The sequence below is a fragment of the Neoarius graeffei genome, chromosome 4 (assembly GCF_027579695.1).
Source record: "Neoarius graeffei isolate fNeoGra1 chromosome 4, fNeoGra1.pri, whole genome shotgun sequence".
Lineage (NCBI taxonomy): Eukaryota > Metazoa > Chordata > Actinopteri > Siluriformes > Ariidae > Neoarius > Neoarius graeffei.
The window spans coordinates 77,621,431-77,644,003 of NC_083572.1; the positions used below are offsets into that span (position 1 = coordinate 77,621,431).

Below are 22,573 nucleotides of genomic sequence, written 5' to 3' on the forward strand. Positions count from 1 at the left end.
TCCCCGTGTCCGCGTGGGTTTCCTCCGGGTGCTCCGGTTTCCCCCACAGTCCAAAGACATGCAGGTTAGGTTAACTGGTGACTCTAAATTGACCGTAGGTGTGAGTGTGAATGGTTGTCTGTGTCTATGTGTCAGCCCTGTGATGACCTGGCGACTTGTCCAGGGTGTACCCCGCCTTTCGCCCGTAGTCAGCTGGTATAGGCTCCAGCTTGCCTGCGACCCTGTAGAAGGATAAAGCGGCTAGAGATAATGAGATGAGATTCATTTTTACACACTGCAACCACTAACTGCAGGGTCCCAATCCGACCATCTCTTAAGTGAAAGCAGGAATTATTTCTTTCTTGTTTCTTATGCTTTAAATGTTCAGATACGAAATATAAACCATTCTCAAGAACCAATCGTTCTGTTGACTTTCTATAGGAATTCTATAAGATTTCTATGTATAATCTCTATAACATTTCTATTAAAACTCTATAAAATTTCTATTAAAACTCTATAAAATTTCTACAAAAGTCTATAAAAATTCTATAAAATTTCATTTAGAAATTTTATAGAATTTTAATAGATTTTTTTTCTATAGAAATCTATAGAAAATTTTACCAAGGGGGACCTGAAGCGAGCAGTTCATGTGAGGAAACCCACCAACATCCCAGAGTTGAAGCTGTTCTGTACGGAGGAACGGGCTAAAATTCCTCCAAGCCGGTGTGCAGGACTGATCAACAGTTACCGGAAACGTTTAGTTGCAGTTATTGCTGCACAAGGGGGTCACACCAGATACTGAAAACAAAGGTTCACATACTTTTGCCACTCACAGATATGTAATATTGGATCATTTTCCTCAATAAATAAATGACCAAGTATTATATTTTTGTCTCATTTGTTTAACTGGCTTCTCTTTATCTACTTTTAGGACTTGTGTGAAAATCTGATGATGTTTTAGGTCATATTTATGCAGAAATATAGAAAATTCTAAAGGGTTCACAAACTTTCAAGCACCACTGTACTCAACTTTAGCTTACTATTACAGCTTGTGTTCACCTGACTTTTACCCCAGCAGATGAAAAGATAGTGAGGCGAAAGTTGGGTGTGGCCTCTGTTTAACTCTTAATTCTGGATGGGTCTAAAATACCAAAGTCATTTCTAGGGGGATTACCAATGACCTAGGTAAGGCATGGGGCCTGAGAGGGACCTCGGTCAAAACTAGGTCAGATAGTTGCTGCTACGTTAATATTTAGCTCGGATTTATTTTAGTGTCATAAAATGTTTCCCTCAAGTTTTTGACCCTCAAGCATCCTAAAGTATTCTGCCCTTCCTAGAGTAGCTCCTCCTGCCCCCTTCCCTTGTTGGCATTGGTGACAACAATTCCTATTTAGTTGTAGCATTTACAATTTTTGATACTTTTGATATAGCAGTGTGGGAGACTAAGGCTACATCCACACGACAACGGCAACAAGATTTTTTTTTAGCGGGTAAAAAAAAAATATCGCGTCCACATGGGCAACGGATCAGTAAAATATCAGGTACATATGGCAACGCAACGCTTGCTAAAAACGATGCAATACACATGCCACACCTCTACGTGCGCTGTAAGACGGTCCCATTGGAGACACCAGAACAATAGAAGAAGTAGGACGCATGCGCATAAACCCCTTCTTCTACCCGGCGTGAATGAGTGAGTGCTGCTTGTTCTAGTCATGTGGTTTTGACATCATCGTAAACAAATCCGTTCTACTCATCCAGACGACTTCGCAACAGCGCCGTTGCCAGATTTTTCCACTCTGGAAACCGTTCTCAAAAAATATCGTTTTGGGGCACCCAAAATGCCGGTGCCGTGTGGACGCCAGGCCGAAACGATAAAAAATTTTATCGGATTCACCTGAATCCGTTGCCGTGTGGACAGGGCCTAAATCTATGTTTTTCTGCTTTTTCAGTTTAAACAGCAGTCAGACCAAGAGAAAATAAAATTCACTCAGGAGAAAAGTCGATTTGTGGTTACCTTGGCTTTGTGCCAACTTTATCTTGGTGTTTTATGCTGCGAGTATACGAACGTTGGTCTTGTGAACTCGTAGGAAACAGAAGGATGAGTAATTTTACATTTCTGCGTTGGTAAACAAGTTGGTCAGTAAAAAATGGATCAAATGTGGTTTGTATCACCATTTATTTTTTTCTTTCAGCATATATCATGTACCTCATAAGTGTCTTTTTTTAACACATTGTATTATTGTTTGGGCAGACAAACTGATTTGATTGTTCATTTACTTTCATGGCAGTAATAGAAGTACTTGTGGCCTAAACAGGAATTTATTATTATTATTATTATTATTATTATTATTGTTGTTGTTGTTGTTGTTGCCCCAGAAACACTGGAAACCACTGAGAAACTGAAAGGTAGAAATGTCATTCTTGTCAGTATGTTCTCCGAATTCTGGCTTTGACAGTTCCTCGAGCTCAACTATATCACTCCCATTTATAATTGGTCACAGCTAGAGAATGCATGAAAGTAAAACCCTCCTGCTTGCACAATGATTTTGTTGCATCCTGTTGAATCCAGTGTTGTAGTTGAGTCACTAAACCTCAAGTCCAAGTCCAGTCTCGAGTCCCCAGTGTTCAAGTCCGAGTCAAGAATTAAAACAATTTTTGAGTCAAGTTGAATCCACTATTGATCTGAATCGAGTCCGAGAACAAGACTCCAACTGCACCATTTGACGGTGGCTGTTGTAGCGCATTAACATTAGTTTGTTCCTGAACATGATGTATAAACAGGTGAATGTGGATTCTCTTTCTCAGGGAGTGCGAAGTATTCTGTCAGAGATGGTTGGGAGACGGATATAAGTGCAGAAGGTGTGTTTATTGATACAAGTGAAAACAGGTAAACAATCCAGAACGGCAGGCAAAATCGTAAAACAGTGAAACAGGCAATAGGTCAAGTGAGGCACAAACAGGCTATCATAGACTCAGCAGAATCAAAGACGAGAAACAGAAAATCAGGGATCAGGAACCTATCTCATCTCATCTCATTATCTCTAGCCGCTTTATCCTTCTACAGGGTCGCAGGCAAGCTGGAGCCTATCCCAGCTGACTACGGGCGAAAGGCGGGGTACACCCTGGACAAGTCGCCAGGTCATCACAGGGCTGACACATAGACACAGACAACCATTCACACTCACATTCACACCTACGGTCAATTTAGAGTCACCAGTTAACCTAACCTGCATGTCTTTGGACTGTGGGGGAAACCGGAGCACCCGGAGGAAACCCACGTGGACAACATGCAAACTCCACACAGAAAGGCCCTCGCCGGCCCCGGGGCTCGAACCCAGGACCTTCTTGCTGTGAGGTGACAGCGCTAACCACTACACCACCGTGCCGCCCCGATCAGGAACCCAAACAAGGAAATAAGGCTCAGTAATGTGTCAGCAATGCAACTCAATACTTCACAAAGTAAGTGTGCGTTCACAGTTTTTATATAGGCACACTGATTGCACCTTAATCCTGTGCAGGTACGAGTCGTTTACGGTGTGCGCGCAAGAGTCTGCTTGATGCGTGTGCTGTCCAGAGCGTGCTCAAGGGCCTATCTGATGCACGCCCCAAGGTGCGCAGGTGTGACACTCTTACATGAAATTAGCACAAAAATTAATGTAGATATAAACATCTCATCTCATTATCTCTAGCCACTTTATCCTGTTCTACAGGGTCACAGGCAAGCTGGAGCCTATCCCGGCTGACTACAGGCGAAAGGCGGGGTACACCCTGGACAAGTCACCAGGTCATCACAGGGCTGACACATAGACACAGACAACCATTCACATTCACACCTACGGTCAATTTAGAGTCACCAGTTAACCTAACCTGCATGTCTTTGGACTGTGGGGGAAACCGGAGCACCCGGAGGAAACCCACGCAGACACGGGGAGAACATGCAAACTCCACACAGAAAGGCCCTCGCCGGCCATGGGGATCGAACCCGGACCTTCTTGCTGTGAGGCGACAGCGCTAACCACTACACCACCGTGCCGCCAGATATAAACATCTTATGCCAAATTATTATGGCATGTTAAAAAAATAAAGAAAAAATCGAGTCCTCGTCTCCAATTTATGAGTCCTAATGCAGTTAATGCACGAGTCCAAGTCCAAGTCATCAAGTGCTCAAGTCCAGGTTGAGTCACGAGTCCTTAAAATTAGGGCACGAGTCAGACTCGAGTACTACAAGCCTGGTTGAATCCCAGGCTTGACAACTCTAGGCAGATTTACTATAAACCTTTATGGCAAGCTTAACAACAGCAACAACAATAACAATATATTTGGACAAGGAGAGATCCCTAATATTGATGTATTTAGTATTATGAGCAACATCTGACATGGACCAGACTGCAGATCAGACGTGCTTTGTGTTCACTTTGAACAATTTTATAAAGGAAGCATAGACACTCAGCTGGTTGCTCATGAATCCAAACATTTCTGCAGATTGCAGTTAAAAATTAGTTCAGCCAATTCATTTGATCATGGAAAATTCTGGCTCTTCTCTTTGCCTACTAGGATTTTCTAGTTAGCAATGTTGTCTTTGCAGTAGTATTGCTCGTGTGTGTGAGTGAAAGGGAGCTTTGCCCCATAGCGACCATGCCAGTGCTCCAGTGTCCCACTGCCCATTGTCACAGTGTGTCTCAATCACAGTGACACACACGCACCACCCCTCTTCCTGAGCACAGCATCATTCCGTGCTTATGACATCGTAACCTTTGGAAAAGTGCTCGCAGACAAGCATTTAAGAGAAAACACGAAAACAGCCTTCCTCCTGACCTTTCCATGCTGTGTATTCTTATTCAATTTCTTTTAGGAAGCAGAGATGCCTTTTAATTTATTGTAGCAGGTTATTAATTGAGGGAACACACAATATAGCACAGCTTTTGTCTCTAGGCAGGGGATATTAAAATTGTGGTACTGCACTCGGCAGTTAAAGTTATTCCACTTAGAGCCATTTTGTAGAATGTTACAGGTATCTTTTCTTCCTCTTCCTGACTGATAAGGTTTCCTCACTTTCTTTATGGTATGTATGTGCCAGCAAAATCTCTTTAATCTCCGACACTGTCACATGTTAGACAGCAGAGGTGTTGTTTTGGTCTTTAAAATTGTGTTTAGCATCACTGTTGTCTTGTTATCACTGAATAACCAAGAGTCAGACTTCCTTCGGGCTGTGATCATTCTGTTAGAAACTCTGCTGTTAGAACACACCTTGTTCGTAACAGTTTATGGAAATTAAAGATTTTATTTCTAACTAACTACTGTTCCATGGCCTGCTTTCTGAGACCAGACAAATCAGTTGGTTTGGATTATATTCGTTCAGCACTTGAAACTTCAAACTATAGTCAGTAATTTTGCCAGAACTGATCAGATTTACACTTCAGAGTTCCCTCCAAAGCCATGTATTCCAAAGCAAGGTTCATCAGTTTGTCCAACTGATGGTGTAACAAAATCTCCTTCTTGCTTTTACATCATTTTGTTGGGGTTGATGTCATGTGGGTTTGGTTACATTTCCATGTGTCTTTGTTGCTGAATTAGTCCTATATCAGCCCCTATGTTGTCATTGATGTGTTCCCCAGTTGTATCCACCTGTTCTGTGTTAGTTCATTGATTTCGTTTTCTGTTTCTTTGTCTTTTTGCAAAATCTAATTTGTGACTCATTAGTGTCTTCATTTATACATTCATGCATAGCATTTACTGATTCTTGATTCTCTCATGTTGTCCTTGTCTTACAATTATGGATCATTTTAGATTTACCTGATTACCTGGCGGCACGGTGGTGTAGTGGTTAGCACTGTCGCCTCACAGCAAGAAGGTCTGGGTTCGAGCCCCGTGGCTGGCGAGGGCCTTTCTGTGTGGAGTTTGCATGTTCTCCCCGTGTCCGCGTGGGTTTCCTCCAGGTGCTCCGGTTTCCCCCACAGTCCAAAGACATGCAGGTTAGGTTAACTGGTGACTCTAAATTGACCGTAGGTGTGAATAGTTGTCTATGTGTCAGCCCTGTAATGACCTGGCGACTTGTCCAGGGTGTACCCTGCCTTTCATCCATAGTCAGCTGGGATAGGCTCCAGCTTGCCTGTGACCCTGTAGAACAGGATAAAGCGGCTAGAGATAATGAGATGAGATGAGACCTGATTACCTCATTTTAGATTTACCATACTTACCTGGCAGGGGCAATACCATGATCAAGAAAGTGGTTTGCCCAAAATGAGGCCCAGCCATTGCACTCAGGCTGTGCTGACCTTTGCGAATTCCTCAAATGCAGGACTCTCGACTGCATAATTTAAATAGTGGGGGACTATGTTTGCATTCTCCTCTTTCTTACATAACTCTTTAGGGGCAGCACAGTGATGTAGTGGTTAGCACTGTCGCCTTACAGCAAGAAGGTTCTGGGTTTGAGCCCAGTGGCCAACGGGGCCAACCTTTCTGTGTGGCGTTTGAATGTTCTCCCCGTGTCTGCATGGGTTTCTTCCGAGTGCTCTGGTTTCCCCCACAGTCCAAAGATATGCAGTTAGGTTAATATGGGACGGCCTTGGGCTGAAGTGCCCTTGAGCAAGGCACCTAACCCCTAACTGCTCCCTGGTTGCTGTAGCATAGCTGCCCACTGCTCTGGGTATGTGTATGTGCTCATTGCCCACTTGTGTGTGCATGTGTGTGTTCACTGCTTCAGATGGGCTAAATGCAGAGGACGAATTTCGCTGTGTGCTTAAGTCTGTGCTTGAGTGTACATGTAATAAATAAAGGCTTCTTGTCTCTTGTTTTGTCAATTATGGGTCATTTTAGATTGTTGCCATTTGCCTGTGTTTTGACTCTTGCTCTTGCTTATGATTCTTCAACTCATCTAGATAAAGCATGTTGAGTTTTTGTACTTCTGTCCTTCTTCCTACATCTGCACATTACAGTTGGAACCTTTAAATCAGGGGTTTTCAAAGTGTGGGAGAGTCAGCCCCCCCTCAGAGAGCAAATAAACAACAGCGCCCCCTCACAATTTTTGTTGTTGCTATACTTAATGTTCCATTCGTATTTAAAAAAAAATGGTTGTTGTACACATTTTTATTTTTTTCTTTTACACATTTTAAACATCTGTGCTTTTTAAAACATTTTTTTACACATTTTAAACATCTGTGCTTTTCTTTTTAAAACATCTTGTTTTACACATTTTAAACATCTCACAGCATCGTTAGCTAGCACCTCTTGGCAGACAACACACTGTGGCAGTGGAGCATCTTCAGATCCAGTCCATGAAAATCCAAACTTTAAATAATCGTGGTCATACTTCCTTCTTTTTTCAGTCCCCCCAGGATTCCGCGGGCCTTTTTTGTGATTGTTGCGGGCTAAAATGTCTGATGTTGTGGGGGGGGTTCCAAAAAATTGCGATGAAAGTTGCGGTGTTTTTTAGGTTTTTGTTGCGATTACACTGCGGGAGGAAATGAAAGTTGCGAGAAATTGTTGCGATTTTCTCTTTTTGTGATTAAAATTGAGTGATATGTTAAATATTAAGTTATTACTGAAAAACTATTGATTAAAAAAACAAAGACACTGAGAAATGGTCCTATAAACAACTTTACCAATATAAAAGACTACCAGGACTACAAACATGCAGAAAAATAGGCTTTACTTATCCAAATGCTCCTGTTGGTTCAAAAGTTAAAGTGCAGAGAACCTCACAGCACAACATGAAGTTACCTTAAAATATAATATAAATGCCTCAGCTTTCATGTAAGAAAAAAAAAACTATTAATACTAGTATTGTGTGCAGGCAGTCTCTCCTGAAGACTAAATTAAACAATAATTATAAACTAATAAAATAAATGGCTCAGGCTTCATAGAAGAAAAAAACAACAATTTGAACAGAATCTCACAGTATGATGCTGAAGCTGCCTAAACAATGGAAAATAAAATACCATTTTGGCAAAAATGTTGGCATCCATTAATTTCTTGTATTAAGTAAAAAAAAATGTAAAGTGCACACAGTCCTTCACTGTAAACATAACACACTTTCAGTAACAGAATTTAAGCCTACATAAACACTGACTCACACATCATGCAATGTTGCCAGATACTGCTGACGTTTTCCAGTCCAAAATATGTTCAAAACCCGCCAAAATACACTTAAAACCGCCCAATCTGGCAACACTGCATGCACGGAAGTAAGGCGGAAGGTAGTTTGTCGACGTCACCTCAAGACGATGCCAACGATTGGTCAAATTTGCAGGAAGGTTGCGGTGATTGGATATAATTGCAACACCGCCCTGAATTCACGGGGATTGGTCGAATTTGCATTGAATTTGCAAATCGCAACATCACGAAATCCTGGAGGGTCTGGTTTTTTGCTTGGCCCAGACTCTGTCTCCTCACTCACTGTAGCTTTAGGTACTAAAAATCGATCCATTTTGTCTCTGGCAAAGGCTAGCTGAAGTTCGCTAAATGTCCGCAATAGTAACTTATTCTGGTTTATGTTTCCTCACGTTGCGCCCCCCCGAAGAACTCTGGCGCCCCCCAGGGGAGGCGCGCCCCACACTTTGAAAAGCCCTGCTTTAAATGATCTATTTGGAACTCTTCCACTAAATGTCTCCTTATCAGAGAGGATATGAGTTATGAAGCTCAGAATCCTGATTGAATCCATAATTCAGAAATATAGTTAACATGGAAGCACAGACCTTGGAAACCACCTTGTACTGATTGGTCCAAAATATCCATATTTATCTCCCTTTTACAGGACCTGTAGCAGCTATAAATGGTAAAAACAAATGTTCTCTATAGATGTCTGCCAAAATGTGCTGAGAACATCACCAAATATTGTACAAGAAGTCTCACTGACCCTAGCTTTTAAAGATTTTCAGTTACAGAAAGACCAGAATAGACTGACTGATGTGAATTTTTGCTTCTGAAGGTTTTTTTTTCTGACATCATTTGCAAAAATTGTACTCTTTATCAATGAATACAGATTGCGAGTTGGCATAGTGGTTAGTGTGTTCACCTCCTGATCGGGTTATCACAAGCTCTACTCAAGGTCAGGTCATACCAAAGACCATTATAAAAATGGTACCTACTGCCATCTGGTAAGGCACGCTGCAGTGCAGATGTGAGTGGGGAGTCAACCTCTTGTGATTACTAGAGGACTAGTCCCCCGCTATAACCCTAGCTGTATAGGCAAGAGGCCGAGGGCTATAGAAGCGGAGATTGGTATTGCCCAATGTGCCTTAGTACTGGGACAGGAGACTGCCTGGGAAGACCAGGTCCTGGCACAGGAGGGACTTTGACTTTTGATCAATGAATGGGTTATGGTCTGTTTTTTCCTCATGTGAGACTGACGACATATAGAGCATATTAGTGCATCTCATCACCAATCAGCTCCTTTACAACAACAGCCAGGCTAGACCACACTGCATACACATACTCCACATCAATGCCTTCCTCCTATTTCATTTACCCCCCCCCCAAATGCTCGCTGCCTTATCTGTCACTGCTGCTTAAATAATGTTATTAATGAGTTAATTAACATTTCCATAATCTATTTTAATAAATCTCATGCTGCATAATGAGATATTCCAGGCTCCAGGCAATGACAATGCGCACTGGAATGCTGCTCAGTTGGGATGGGGAGGGAAAGGGGGTGGGTATGGGGTTTAAGCGCTCTTCTTCGTGAGTCTTGACTCACTGTGACAGTGTGGAAAAAAAGGAGGAGGGGATGGAAAGCGGGATGAAGCACTGATGATGGCAGTTGGGAAGAAAGCTCGACCCTGACAAATGTCACTGGACTTGCTGGTTATGCACAATGAACGTCCTGTGGCAGTTTTCTGTCTTCTTTCGTCAGGAAGCCAGGCTTCTCCTGTTCTATGCTTTCCAGTCTCAGACAATCTGCCACATCAAGTTTACCATGCCTTCCTGGCTGCTGTTTGATAATGCTACTTGAGTTTGTGTAAACAATGCAAGATATGAAGGCTGAACAACCCGTTGTAAACGACTCAAGTCTGTATGACACATAAAGGGAACAAAACAAGCAGTCAACAAGCATCTTGCATGAGTGAGGTCACAACACAACAGATCCAGAGCGACTTCACGAGAGAAGAAATGCTGCGTACACAAGATGTGTTGTCAAAGCGAATCCAGTTCAAGCCTGTAGGAGTTTGGCTGATAAACAAAAAAAATACATGGTTGTATCATATTAAACGTGGAAATCTATAGATTGTCCAGATTGTCTCACTATTTTAACCTTAAATAACCCTCCCCTGTACATATTGCCTATATATTTTCACACTAGAAACAAACAATATATAATTGCAAATTAACCGTATACAGAAACACACAGAATTGCATACACATTTACAGCATGAGGTATTGAACAATGGCTGATCAACACTGATTGAACACAACTGTAATCTAGTGAAAATGATTTAACCTGAATGCTAGTTTACTTTGGATTTTGCTAATTTGGCTTCTAACATGACATATCCCACTGTTCCATGTGTCCATTTTAGTTTTCTTTTCTTTCAAATCTTTTATGGCAGAAACATTTGGAGAAATCATTGGGAGTGACATTTGGCCAAAGGCCCCAAGCTATATTTTCAAGCTGTTTGGAAAGAAAATACAAGGGGAGTGATGGTGAGATGGCAAGATGGATTACCAGCGAGGTGATACTGTGAACTTCCTTATCTGTTGACAGCTTGGTTACCGTTAAGAACACGAAATGTGTTTTTCAATTCAGCACAAATGGAGTTCTGCTTTGTCCCTGCAGACCTTCATTACAGAACTGCACGATCAGACCAGATAGCTGCAAATAACAGCTTAAAAATAACTTCAGAACATTGCCTGATTTGGTCTGTGATTCCAATTATATTGGTTGTTTACTCTGGCAAACATTTTCGATCAGAAATGTGAGAAAGTTCTGTGTATTGACATCCTCTTCTGAAGGACAAATGATTTTGTACTTTGAATTAAACGGCTTCTTGCTCTGGAACTGGCTGTATGTGATTTTGCCTGGCGGGTATATCCTGGTATCTCTAGGAAGTCTTTAGTCCATTTTTATATGGACTTCATTATTATTAGGGACATGAAGAGAAAAACATATTGCAATGGCAGGAAATACTTTTTTTGAACTCAGCATTCTTTATACGGCAGTGAGAAAAGCACATACAGTGAGACCATGTGCCTGCTAAACACTCTGCAGTACTATTAGAATATTTCTTACTTAATCAAGTGAGAATTATTTGTCATAATTCACTGCACTTGTATGACTGAAAACATCCACTGGACCATCATTGCTCAGTCAGGTGCCATGGTGTTCTTTCTCCATCAGTGTGCATCCTGTTGGGGGTTAACGCTTCATCAAAGTGCTCAGATTGAACTGTAACCTAAGAGCGATCGCGTCCAAATGACACCCCTCCGTCTCTACATCTCGATTTCTTTGTTTCAGGTTGCCTGGCAACCTGTAGTGGCCCAGCTCTCCAAAACCGAGATGTTCTTGATTGCCAGACTGAATGACTGTTGTAATGAATCTCACTCTGAAAAATACTTAGATATGGATGCCCTCATGAGACACCAAGGTGACTCATGTCACTATAACTGATGACATGGCAAGTCTGTTCATGACCTCACTCGTGCACTTGACCAGCTGAGTGTAAGACAGAGAACTGGCTCAAAGAAAATACAGAATTCAAAGTTGAGGATTAAGGATTCCTCTTTTAGGGGTGTTCTTAATAAGCGATGCTTGGGTGAACTGAGGAAACCATTTGGATGAAGTCGGAACATTTCAAATATGTATAGGATTGTTTGTGGTGAAATAGTCATTTGCATGTCAAGCATTTTTTAAAATATACATAAATAGGCTGCATATAAAGTTTTATAAGACATGAGTAAAGAACCCCTAATTGCTTTTACCTGCATACTGTACATGGATTTGATTGTCCATTACATGTTGCAATGGTATTTTTCACATAATTATTGACGTTTAAAAAAGAAAAGAAAAATATTCAAATCTTTTCTCTTTGGCCTATGCATAGCTGTAAGATGTGTAGTGTATGGTGATAAAGAAATATGCTTTCTCTATGTTTTTCATGTGTGTGAGGGTGTTCATTCATCTCATCTCATTATCTCTAGCCGCTTTATCCTGTTCTACAGGGTCGCAGGCAAGCTGGAGCCTATCCCAGCTGACTATGGGCGAAAGGCGGGGTACACCCTGGACAAGTCGCCAGGTCATCACAGGGCTGACACATAGACAACCATTCACACTCACATTCACACCTACGGTCAATTTAGAGTCACCAGTTAACCTAACCTGCATGTCTTTGGAGGAAACCGGAGCACCCGGAGGAAACCCACGCGGACACGGGGAGAACATGCAAACTCCACACAGAAAGGCCCTCGCCGGCCACGGGGCTCGAACCCGGACCTTCTTGCTGTGAGGCGACAGCGCTAACCACTACACCACCGTGCCACCCCGTGTGAGGGTGTTATTTTATTTTATTTTATTTATTTATTTTTACCACATGTAATTTTGTATCATATCTATCAGGGGGTGGCACGGTGGTGTAGTGGTTAGCGCTGTCACCTCACAGCAAGAAGGTCCTGGGTTCGAGCCCCGGGGCCGGCGAGGGCCTTTCTGTGCGGAGTTTGCATGTTCTCCCCGTGTCCGCGTGGGTTTCCTCCGGGTGCTCCGGTTTCCCCCACAGTCCAAAGACATGCAGGTTAGGTTTACTGGTGACTCTAAATTGACCATAGGTGTGAATGTGAGTGTGAATGGTTGTCTGTGTCTATGTGTCAGCCCTGTGATGACCTGGCGACTTGTCCAGGGTGTACCCCGCCTTTCGCCCGTAGTCAGCTGGGATAGGCTCCAGCTTGCCTGCGACCCTGTAGAAGGATAAAGCGGCTAGAGATAATGAGATGAGATGAGATCTATCAGGGGTGGGTTTCCCAAAAGCCTCTTAATGCTAAGAGCATCTTAACTAGGAGAGAGAGAGTGTTCATTGTGCTGCTCGCTCTACCATTTAACAGTGATCTTTGTGCTGCGATGTTTTTGGGAAATTCAGGCCAGATTAGTTGATAAACTTTATTTTATTACCTGGGGTGATTTTTGATTTGTGCTTTTGTACAACGCTTTGGTCACCTTTTTTATGCGTTTTATAAATAAATTTACCTTGCCTTGCTTTGCCTAAACCCTTTCGCACAAAAATACTCTTACACAAGTTAATCTCTATCTACTTCACCTGTAGCACATTAAGATTTACTAATGGTTTGTGTCCTTCTTTTGGTATTAAAACTACTGTCGGGATTACTAAAGACGTAGAGTAAAAATTCAGTGATGGAAAGGCGTGCACAAAGTTATTTTTGTAGCTGACCTCGTTGCATATGTATTTGTTGGCGTTTCCCTTTCAAGCTGCAAAATTTGAAGGAGGAGAATATTTAAATGAATCGTGCAACATGATTTACTAAGGATGGTTCTGCGTTCGAACCTCACACCCTACGGGGGCCTTTCTGTGTGGAGTTTGCATGTTGTCCTCATGCCTGTGTGGTTTACTCTAAATCGGTATGAATGTGTGGATTAGGCTGTTTTGTTGGCCCTGCGAGCAAGGTGTGCCACGCCTCTCACCCAGTGTTAGCTGGGATTGGCTCCAGCTTCCCTTGCGACACTGACGGATAAGCAGTATAGTGAATGGACGGATGAATGGATGGATGTTGAGAGACACTGTGAGCGAGTGTGCAGGTGTCTGCTAACACACAGAGCAGAGATTGAGTGGATGTGCAGGCAGAGTTGAGTGCACAAAGAAGAGATTTTTGTTTGCTCAGATTAATATTTTCTCTTCTAAATACAATTTATGTGTTCATGAAAATCCCACTGCACACTCTGGCACAGAAAAAGGTACAAAAGGAGAGTGTCTGGTAGAAGGGACAGAGTTGTCCCCACTTGTGTCCATTTATTTGGAATGCCAGAGGATTATGTTATTAGAACGTGTTGTTTACAAGGTACCTGTTTGTTCTGTACCTATGCTAATTTGTGCTGCTCTTGGTAGATTGCATTGGTCATGAACTGAATTCATCTGTGTTCATTAATTTGCACATTGTTCATAGATCACCCACAGAACTGACTACGCCCATCTGCGCTTTTTTTTAAATTATTTTTTTAATTGCAGTCTCACACTAATTTGCCCTGGTAAGTAAATCTGACCCTAAATCTTTGACACGTTTCAACTCTTTAACACATAAATACTCTTACGCAGATTAACCTCTGTCTACTTAACATGTAGCACATTAAATCTCTGATGCATTTCCCTGTAATAAAAAAAATACTTCCTCAAAATACTTATACAGTGGACATAAAAAGTGTACACACCCTGTTAAAATGATAGGTTTTTCTGATGTAAAAAACAAACAAATCTGTTAGAGGGAAAAACATAAAAAAAACGTACAATAAGCTGGTTGCATAAGTGTGCACACCCTTAAACTAATACTTTGTTGAAGCATGTTTTGATTTAATTACAGCATTCAGTCTTTTTGCGTCGGAGTCTATCAGCCTGCCACATCTAGACTTGGCAATATTTGCCCACTCTTCCTTGCAAAAGTGCTCCAAATCTGTCAGATTGCGAGGGCATCTCTTGTGCACAGCCCTCTTCAGGTTACTCCACAGACTTTCAATTGGATTTAGTTCTGGGCTCTGGCTGGGCCGTTCCAAAACTTTTTGGGGGTCATTGTCGTGCTGAAAGATGAAATTCCTCTTCATCTTCAGCTTTCTAGCAGACACTTGAAGGTTTTGGGCCAAAATTGACTGGTATTTAGAACTGTTCATAATTCCCTTCACCTTGACTAAAGCCCCTGTTCCAGCTGAAGAAAAACAAGCCCAAAACATGATGCTGCCACCACCATGCTTCACCATGGGTATGGCGTTCTTTTAGTGATGCGCAGTGTTGTTTTTGCGCCAAACATACCTTTTGGAATTGTGGCCAAAAAGTTCAACCTTGGTTTCATCAGACCATAACACACTTTCCCACATGCTTTTGGGAGTCGATGTATTTTTTTTTGCTAAATTTAGCCGGGCCTGGATGTTTATCTTTGACCCTACCTCATAGTCCAGACATATGGAGAATATGGGAGCTTGTTGTCACATGTAGTACACAACCAGTACTTGCCAGAAATTCCTGCAGCTCCTTCAGTGTTGCTGTAGGCCTTTCGGCAGCCTCCCTGACCAGTTTTCATCTTGTCTTTTCATCAGTTTTGGAGGGACATCCAGTTCTTGGTAATGTCACTGTTGTCCCATATTTTTTCCACTTCTTGATGACTGTCTTCACTGTGCTCCATGGTATATCTAATGCCGTGGAAAAAAAATGTTGTACCCTTCTCCTGACTGATACCTTTCAACAATGAGATCCCTCTGATGCTTTGTAAGCTCTCTGTGAACCCTGGCTTTTGCTGGAGGATCCAACGGAGTAAATGTCTGAACTTTATTTGGGGTTAATCAGAGTCATTTTAATTGATGGCAGGCGTGAACCCAAAAAGACCGAATGCTGTAATTAAATCAAAAGGTGCTTCAACAAAGTATTAGTTTAAGGGTGTGCACACTTATGCAACCAGCTTATTGTAAGTTTTTTTTTGTTTTGCTTTGTTTTTGCTTATGTTTTTCCCCCGAACAGATTTCTTTGTTTTTCAATTGAATTGTACAGGTTATAGATCACATTAAAGGTGGGAAAAGTTTTGAAATAATTTATTGTGATCTCATAGGTTTTTCTGATGTAAAAAAAAAAAATCATTTTAATGGGATGTATATACATTCGATATCCACTATAAGCAAAACAAAGTTGTTGACACAGCCAATAAATATTTGAAATGCATAACTATATAATATAATTTTAATAGCTTTGCCATAGCAAGATATACATGTACATACATTATGGCTGGGAAACCACTACAGCTTGCATCAATTACAGTGGCCCCATTGTACTTAATCTGCATGTCTTTGTACTGTGGAGGAAACCAGAGGACCCGGAGGAAACCCACGCAGATATAGGGAGAACATGCAAGCTCCACACAGAAAGGCCCCTGTCAGCCACTGGGATCAAACCCAGGACCTTCTTGCTGTGAGGCGACAGTGCTTAACCACTTCACCACCATGCCGCCAACATACTGTAATATAATATAATATAATAAGTCTATTCTTATATATTTTTCCAGCTTTCAAACACTTAAACAGCACAAAAATTTACATAATGTGAATAAACCTTCCTTACATTTACTTGATGACATGCAGAATTAGGTAGAAACTCTGGTGTCTCTGTTTTAGTTGACTCTAGGCCATATTCAGTTGAGTTATGAAAGTGTAGTGAAGATTTAATACTGAAATTTTGCACGTCAGTAACGACACATCTTAAGTGCTGTTACATGTGAGTTACAAGTACTGATGATTATAAGTTATTATAATTCTTTTCCCAGTACAGAGAAATGTGCCAAAATTTTGTGGTAATCACAGAGGCAGTAGATAGCAGTTGTGATTGATTGATAGATAGATAAATAAATAAATATGCAAAACACAATTTTTTGCTTGTTTTTTTAAACATTTTTGAAACCTTTTCCAGAGAACATCGTCTCTCACACAAAGCAAGTGGCATGACTATTACTGTATAAATCTACCACTGAATTAACTAATAATTTCTCATTAATTCTAAGAATTACTCTGTCGTGCTCTAACTGCTTTGCTGTTTGCTAATGGATCTAAAAGCTTGACATGTCACCAATGCATATAAATAAATATAATCCACATAAACATCATTTAAGTATAATCGACACTTAATTCCATGCATGCATGTACTCATTTCTGACAAAGCTTTTTTTTTTTCTGTTTGCCTTTGCAGAAGAAAACTGCTAGGTTCAAAGTTTACACTTTAATGTCACCTCATAAATGAACACCTTGTCTGAAAAGTGTTTAAATCAGATTCGGTTTCACTTTGCTACCTTCTTATTATCTCAGACACCTACCGTTTTCCTTAATTATTGAACTAATTAAATGTGTCAGGGTGACAGTTTGTTTGACATATCAGATCTGTTCATCTAGCAAAAGTTGGTCTTAGGTTGGTCAGTTCGGCCACATCAAATGCACCATAGTGTGTTTGAGGAAATATGCATCTCTAGAGCTTTCTCCATGGAGCCCTATAGAAAGGAGGTATAACTATGTAAAGAAGTTTTTAAGTTTTTTTTTTTCTTGCACACTACACTAAAACCCTTTCATGCCATTTTATTTGTGACATAATTTTCTTTTTTTCTCTCCTAAGGTTCTTATACTGCCATGTCACCAATCATTTCCAGAAAGCACAGCAAGCATCCTTCAGTCTTCAACCTCGGAACCTGGAGGAGGAGCAGGAGGCTGGGGTCAGAGGTCACAACCACAAAGCAGATGCCCTCTGGCAGTGGAAAAGCCGCCCTGTGGCGGAAAAGGCAAAGCAGATTGACTCACAGTGATTCATTTAACTTCTGGACAGGATGGAGTGTCTGCCTGCTGCCCTGATGGCTGCGTGTCAGCAGTAGCAACCTGGCGCAAGCAGCCGAGCATCACATACCCGGTCTTATATGGAAATCACAGGAATGTGAATAACAATTGGGAGCAAATTTTTTGGATTTCATTCGACCCTTATCCTGACCATAACCATTTAAAACATGGCATGTGTGTTGTTAACATTGCTTCAGTATCCTGTGTATGGAAGGATATAAGAAGTTTCTGGCTTTGATGTTTACCTATTTTTTCTCTTGTTGCACTTGAACTGGGTTAAAGCCAAAGTCCATTGCTGTCCAAACATGGCTGGTATGGATCCAGAATTTCATTCCAACCAGAAGCACACCTGATTCGGCTGAGTAAACTCTTGCTTAATGAGTTATTATTGCTTGATCAATTGAGTCTGATGTATTCTCACCGGTAGGAAAAATGCGGTGATTTAGTCTTTGTTTTTATAGTTGAGGGCAACATGTAATTTTATAACAAGTTGTACAGTATCAGTCAAAAGTTTGGACACAGCTTCTAATTCAATCTTTTTTCTTGATTTTTATTCATTAAAAGACACTTCATGTCTTAAATGATGGATGTCGTTTCTCTTTACTTAGTTGAGTGGTTCTTGACATAATATGGATTACTACAGTTGTGGAATAGGGCTATTTACTGTATTTTTATTATTTACTATTTACTGTTTAATTTCAAACGTATTAAGAAGGCAAGAAATTGCGCTCATTAACTTTTGACGAGGCACCTGTTAACTGAAAAGTATTCCAGGTGATTACCTCATGAAGCTGGTTAAGATAATGCCAATAGTATGCCAAGCATCATCAAGGTAAATGCTGGCTACGCTGAAGAATCTAAAATATGAAACATATTTTGTGTTTTAACACATTTTTGTTTACCACATAATTCCATATATGTTCTATATGTTATTTCATAGTTTTTATGTCTTCTGTGTTGTTCTACCAAATAGAAAATAGTCCAAATGCAGAAAAACCTCTGAATGAGTAGGTGTGTCCAAACTTTTGACTGGTACTGTATGTGTTACATTTAAAATGTTGTATTTGCTGATTGCACTTGTCACTTTTAAAAGAATTACACAGAACTTTGTCCAGACTTGTCACATAAGTATAGCAAAAGTATCGCAGAAGCACCAGTTCCCCACTTATGATTTTTGACCACTTTATTCCATAAACTCTAATGAAAAGACAAGTGTCTTTTCTGATAACACTGCAATCCAATCTTAGATTATCTGTATATTGTAAACGAATTTACATTTCTGGCAATTTTGCTTTTGTTTCAAGAGATACTGACCTGACCTCTGTGATACATTGTGAACCCCGTCTTTCACCTTAAATCAGCTGATATTGGTTCCAGCTCACTGATTATTCAGTGGTTGATGATCAGAAGCTGGATAGCTATCTAAGACAAAATGATTGGCAATGTTTTAAATAAAAGTGATCGCAAATGTGGTTTGTACATGTTTGCTGATTACTCATTTTTATTCGTCCATTCTTTCATTCATCTTCAGTAGAACTGCTTCATTTTGGTTTGAGTAGCTTTCATTTAAAGTGCTCATATTTTCAGAAACAGGGCCAATTGTGTTCATCCATCCCATCCATCCATTATCTGTAGCCGCTTATCCTGTTCTACAGGGTTGCAGGCAAGCTGGAGCCTATCCCAGCTGACTACGGGCGAGAGGCGGGGTACACCCTGGACAAGTCCCCAGGTTATCGCAGGGCTGACACATAGAGACAAACAACCATTCGCACTCACATTCACACCTACGGTCAATTTTGAGCCACCAATTATCCTAACCTGCATGTCTTTGGACTGTGGGGGAAACCGGAGCACCCAGAAGAAAACCACACAGACACGGGGAGAACATGCAAACTCTGCACAGAAAGGCCCTCGCTGGCCGCTGTGCTCAAACCCAGGACCTTCTTGCTGTGAAGTGACAGTGCTAACCACTACACCACCGTGCTGCCCCCAATTGTGTTCATTAGAACATATTACAGGCAGGTTACAAACAGCGGAAACTGTGCACGCAAGCCGAATTAGTCTGGATTTCTTCAAAAAGGTGGGGTGGTGGGTGTAATCTCATAGACCTAGTAATCTATGGTCATGCCACATTCCTTGAACTACAACTGCAAGCTGGCACATTCAGTCTCCTTTTTTGCACAATGAGGTGCCTTTTGTGGGAAAACATTCCTTTTATTACATTAGTTTTCTCATTGTCAGTAACCACTTCATCCTGATCAAGGTGGTTGTGGAACCTGGGAACACTGGACATGAGGCAGGATAGACCTGGGATGGGGCATCAGTTCATACCAGGCAACACACACACCTAGGGGCAATTAACTTTAACACCAGTCAACTTATTGGCATGTTTTTGAGAGGTCGGAGGAAACCCATGCTGACCCAGGGACAACATGGACAGAAATTCTGTACAGACAGTAACCTGAGCTCAGGATTGATCCGGGGACCAGGATTGACCATTTGCTCTACGGCAGCAATGCTACTCACTGCACCACCATGCAGCTCATTACATATATGTATAATTAACAGTTATTCCACAAAATCGAGTTGTACATGAGCTGATAGCCGACGAGGCGCATCGCACCGAGTCGGCTATAAGCCATGTACAACGAAATTGAGTGGAATAACTGTTTTATTCTATCCACATTCACTGGATTTTGAGAAACAGAGCATTTTTATTTTTATTTTTTGCAAATTCGATTAATAAAAACTTTATACAAAATGTCTGGCAAAATCATTTCCGCTTAGAACGTAAACAAACTGGCAAAATGACTAGTGATTGTGAGAAATGCTATAATAATAATTCTTGAAAAATAAAAAAGGATACATCCTTACCATCAAATGCTTTCATTCCATATTTTGTTACGCTTTTTTTTTTTAGTATTTTTGAGGGGGGTTCTTCTTCTTTAGGGTTTTTTGGTGGTTGGCAAACCAACTTAAAGGTGCATTACTGCCACTAACTGGGTTGGAGTGTGGAACAGGAGAAACAAAAAACTATATTCTTTTAGCTATTTCTGTTTCTTTTAAATACTTGATGACAATTTTTGGGGTTTTGTTTTCGGATAGAGTTTTTATTTCACCCTTGGTTGGTTCAGCAGCATGCACTGCCATTTTGTTTTTCTCTATTCACGGTATATGAACTGATATCCTAGTAGCAGAGTAGCCAATCAGAGCACATGATTGCTCATATCCAGTGAATGTGGATAGAATAATTTATTTTTTATTATAAAAATAACCTTTTAAAGACTCTAATTTTGTAAGCTTTCTCTTTGACCACTTGCTCTAGCACACAACTCTTACATTTAGCCCCAAAAAGGCCTTTATCAGTCATCTCCCACAGTTATTGTGTAATAACCATCCTTTATTACTATAGAGGAATAGTACAGGAATACAGTCATCGGTTGTGGAGATGACACTTCACTTGCATGCACAATTTCAAAAATATTTTCCATAAGAATAGGAAGACATATGGTGTTGTTTTTCAGCACATGTGATTCGATTCTGAACTACGCTCAGTGTGATTTGACCTTTACTCTTAATTAAATTTGTTTAGAATGATAGTAAACTGAGTGTTGTGGTGTTCCTCATTACCATATTAATATTTCCACTGTTTTGTGCCACTTTATAAAGAACTGTTTTTGTTTATTTGGAAAATAAACAAAATATGCTTGATATCTTGTTACATTCTGACATTAACTAATGTAAAATTATATGCAACACACCTGCATTACCCAGGTGTTTGCTATTTAGGGGTGGTTTCAAATTTTGTTTTCTTTTAAAAACAGTGATTATACTCCTCCAAGATCATCTAAATCTAATTTTCTGCTACTGGCAGCAATGGAAATTACATTTTCCATTAAAATATACGGTGTCAGTTGTAAAGTCATATGTTTTCACTTTTATATTGCTTACCCAGTATTTGTTTGGGATACTACTCTCATTTGACTCTGATATTGAGAAATAAAGTACTATTATTTAATATTGCATGGCTTTTCTTGTTTCACAGCAACTGGAGCATGTTAATGGGCAAAACGGAGTTAAAGGAGAACTGAAGGCAATTTTTTTATTACCAAAATTCTATTGATCTCATTTTATTAAATATAGGAATGCATTTTTGATGGCTATTTTGTCACTGCTGTAGAAAGTTATGAGTGTTTGAAATACGCTATGTAATATATCAGTCCATACGTCAAAGCAATGGCCGTAAATGAGATTCGTTGAGACCTGTGCGAGACATCGTAGGACAGAAGTAAAACGTACAGCGGAAATCAAAGTGACCAACATCTGCCAACATTGTCAAAAGACGTGCATGCCCGCCTTCGAATGCTGATGATGTAATCAAGCTGGAAGTTTTGTTTGTTTTGATAGCAATCAGGAAAGTTTGAAAAAAGTAGGCAGTAATCGTCATTTAAACTCGTTTTTGTGCAACATTTCGTTTGGAAAACAGTTTTCAAAATGGCGGCACTGACACCTGGCTGACGCTTCACGTTTCGAAGTCTCGCACAAGTCTCGTGAAGATCGCGTGGATAAGCGACGCCTGCCGTGGACCAAACGAACTAAATTCAACATGGCTAAAAACCGAATAGACTGATAAGTATAATATTTAATTGCAATTAGTTGCCAATACGAGTCACGATATAAGGTTACGAAAACCGAAAACGTAATTGAATAACACGTTAATTAATAAATAAAGCAAGTTTAAAAATGACTTCAGTTCTCCTTTAAACTATTCATCAAACACCGCGATAGTAAATGGCCAAGCATGGAGAGGTTTATACAGTACATCAGAAAGCTAAGTCAGTTGCTTAATTAGGACATGGGTAAAAGAGGGCAAAGGATATATTTCTTTGTGTTTTGTTTCATTTCAGACTCGAGTAATACCATCCTTCAGCAGAGCGATAAGAGGGCAGGGAGAGCGGCCCGAGGGCAGTCAGCGAGCCCTTGACTTTATCTGTGTGCACTCACAGCAGCTGCGATATAAATGGATCCTTTTTATTTGGTATCTCAGTGGCACTTCCTGTCTCAGTGGGCTTCCTCCTGTGCCAGACC

At 40.7% G+C, this 22,573-nt stretch overlaps 1 protein-coding gene and 1 non-coding gene across 7 annotated transcripts in view; both read left to right on the top strand.

Annotated features, from left to right (window-relative positions):
* Positions 1–21,503, top strand: part of LOC132885268 (uncharacterized) — a 246,238-nt gene extending 224,735 nt beyond the window's left edge. For all 6 annotated transcript variants that reach the window (XM_060919750.1, XM_060919752.1, XM_060919754.1 and 3 more), the window contains one exon: positions 17,271–21,503. In XM_060919750.1, coding sequence (XP_060775733.1) covers positions 17,271–17,457 — 187 coding nt within the window. In that variant the 3' untranslated portion in view covers positions 17,458–21,503. The remainder of the gene's footprint in view (positions 1–17,270) is intronic.
* LOC132885555 (U1 spliceosomal RNA) lies at positions 6,172–6,334 on the top strand. The gene has a single exon (XR_009654605.1). It is a non-coding gene; the product is annotated as a U1 spliceosomal RNA (small nuclear RNA).
* Positions 21,504–22,573: the final 1,070 nt, after the last annotated feature.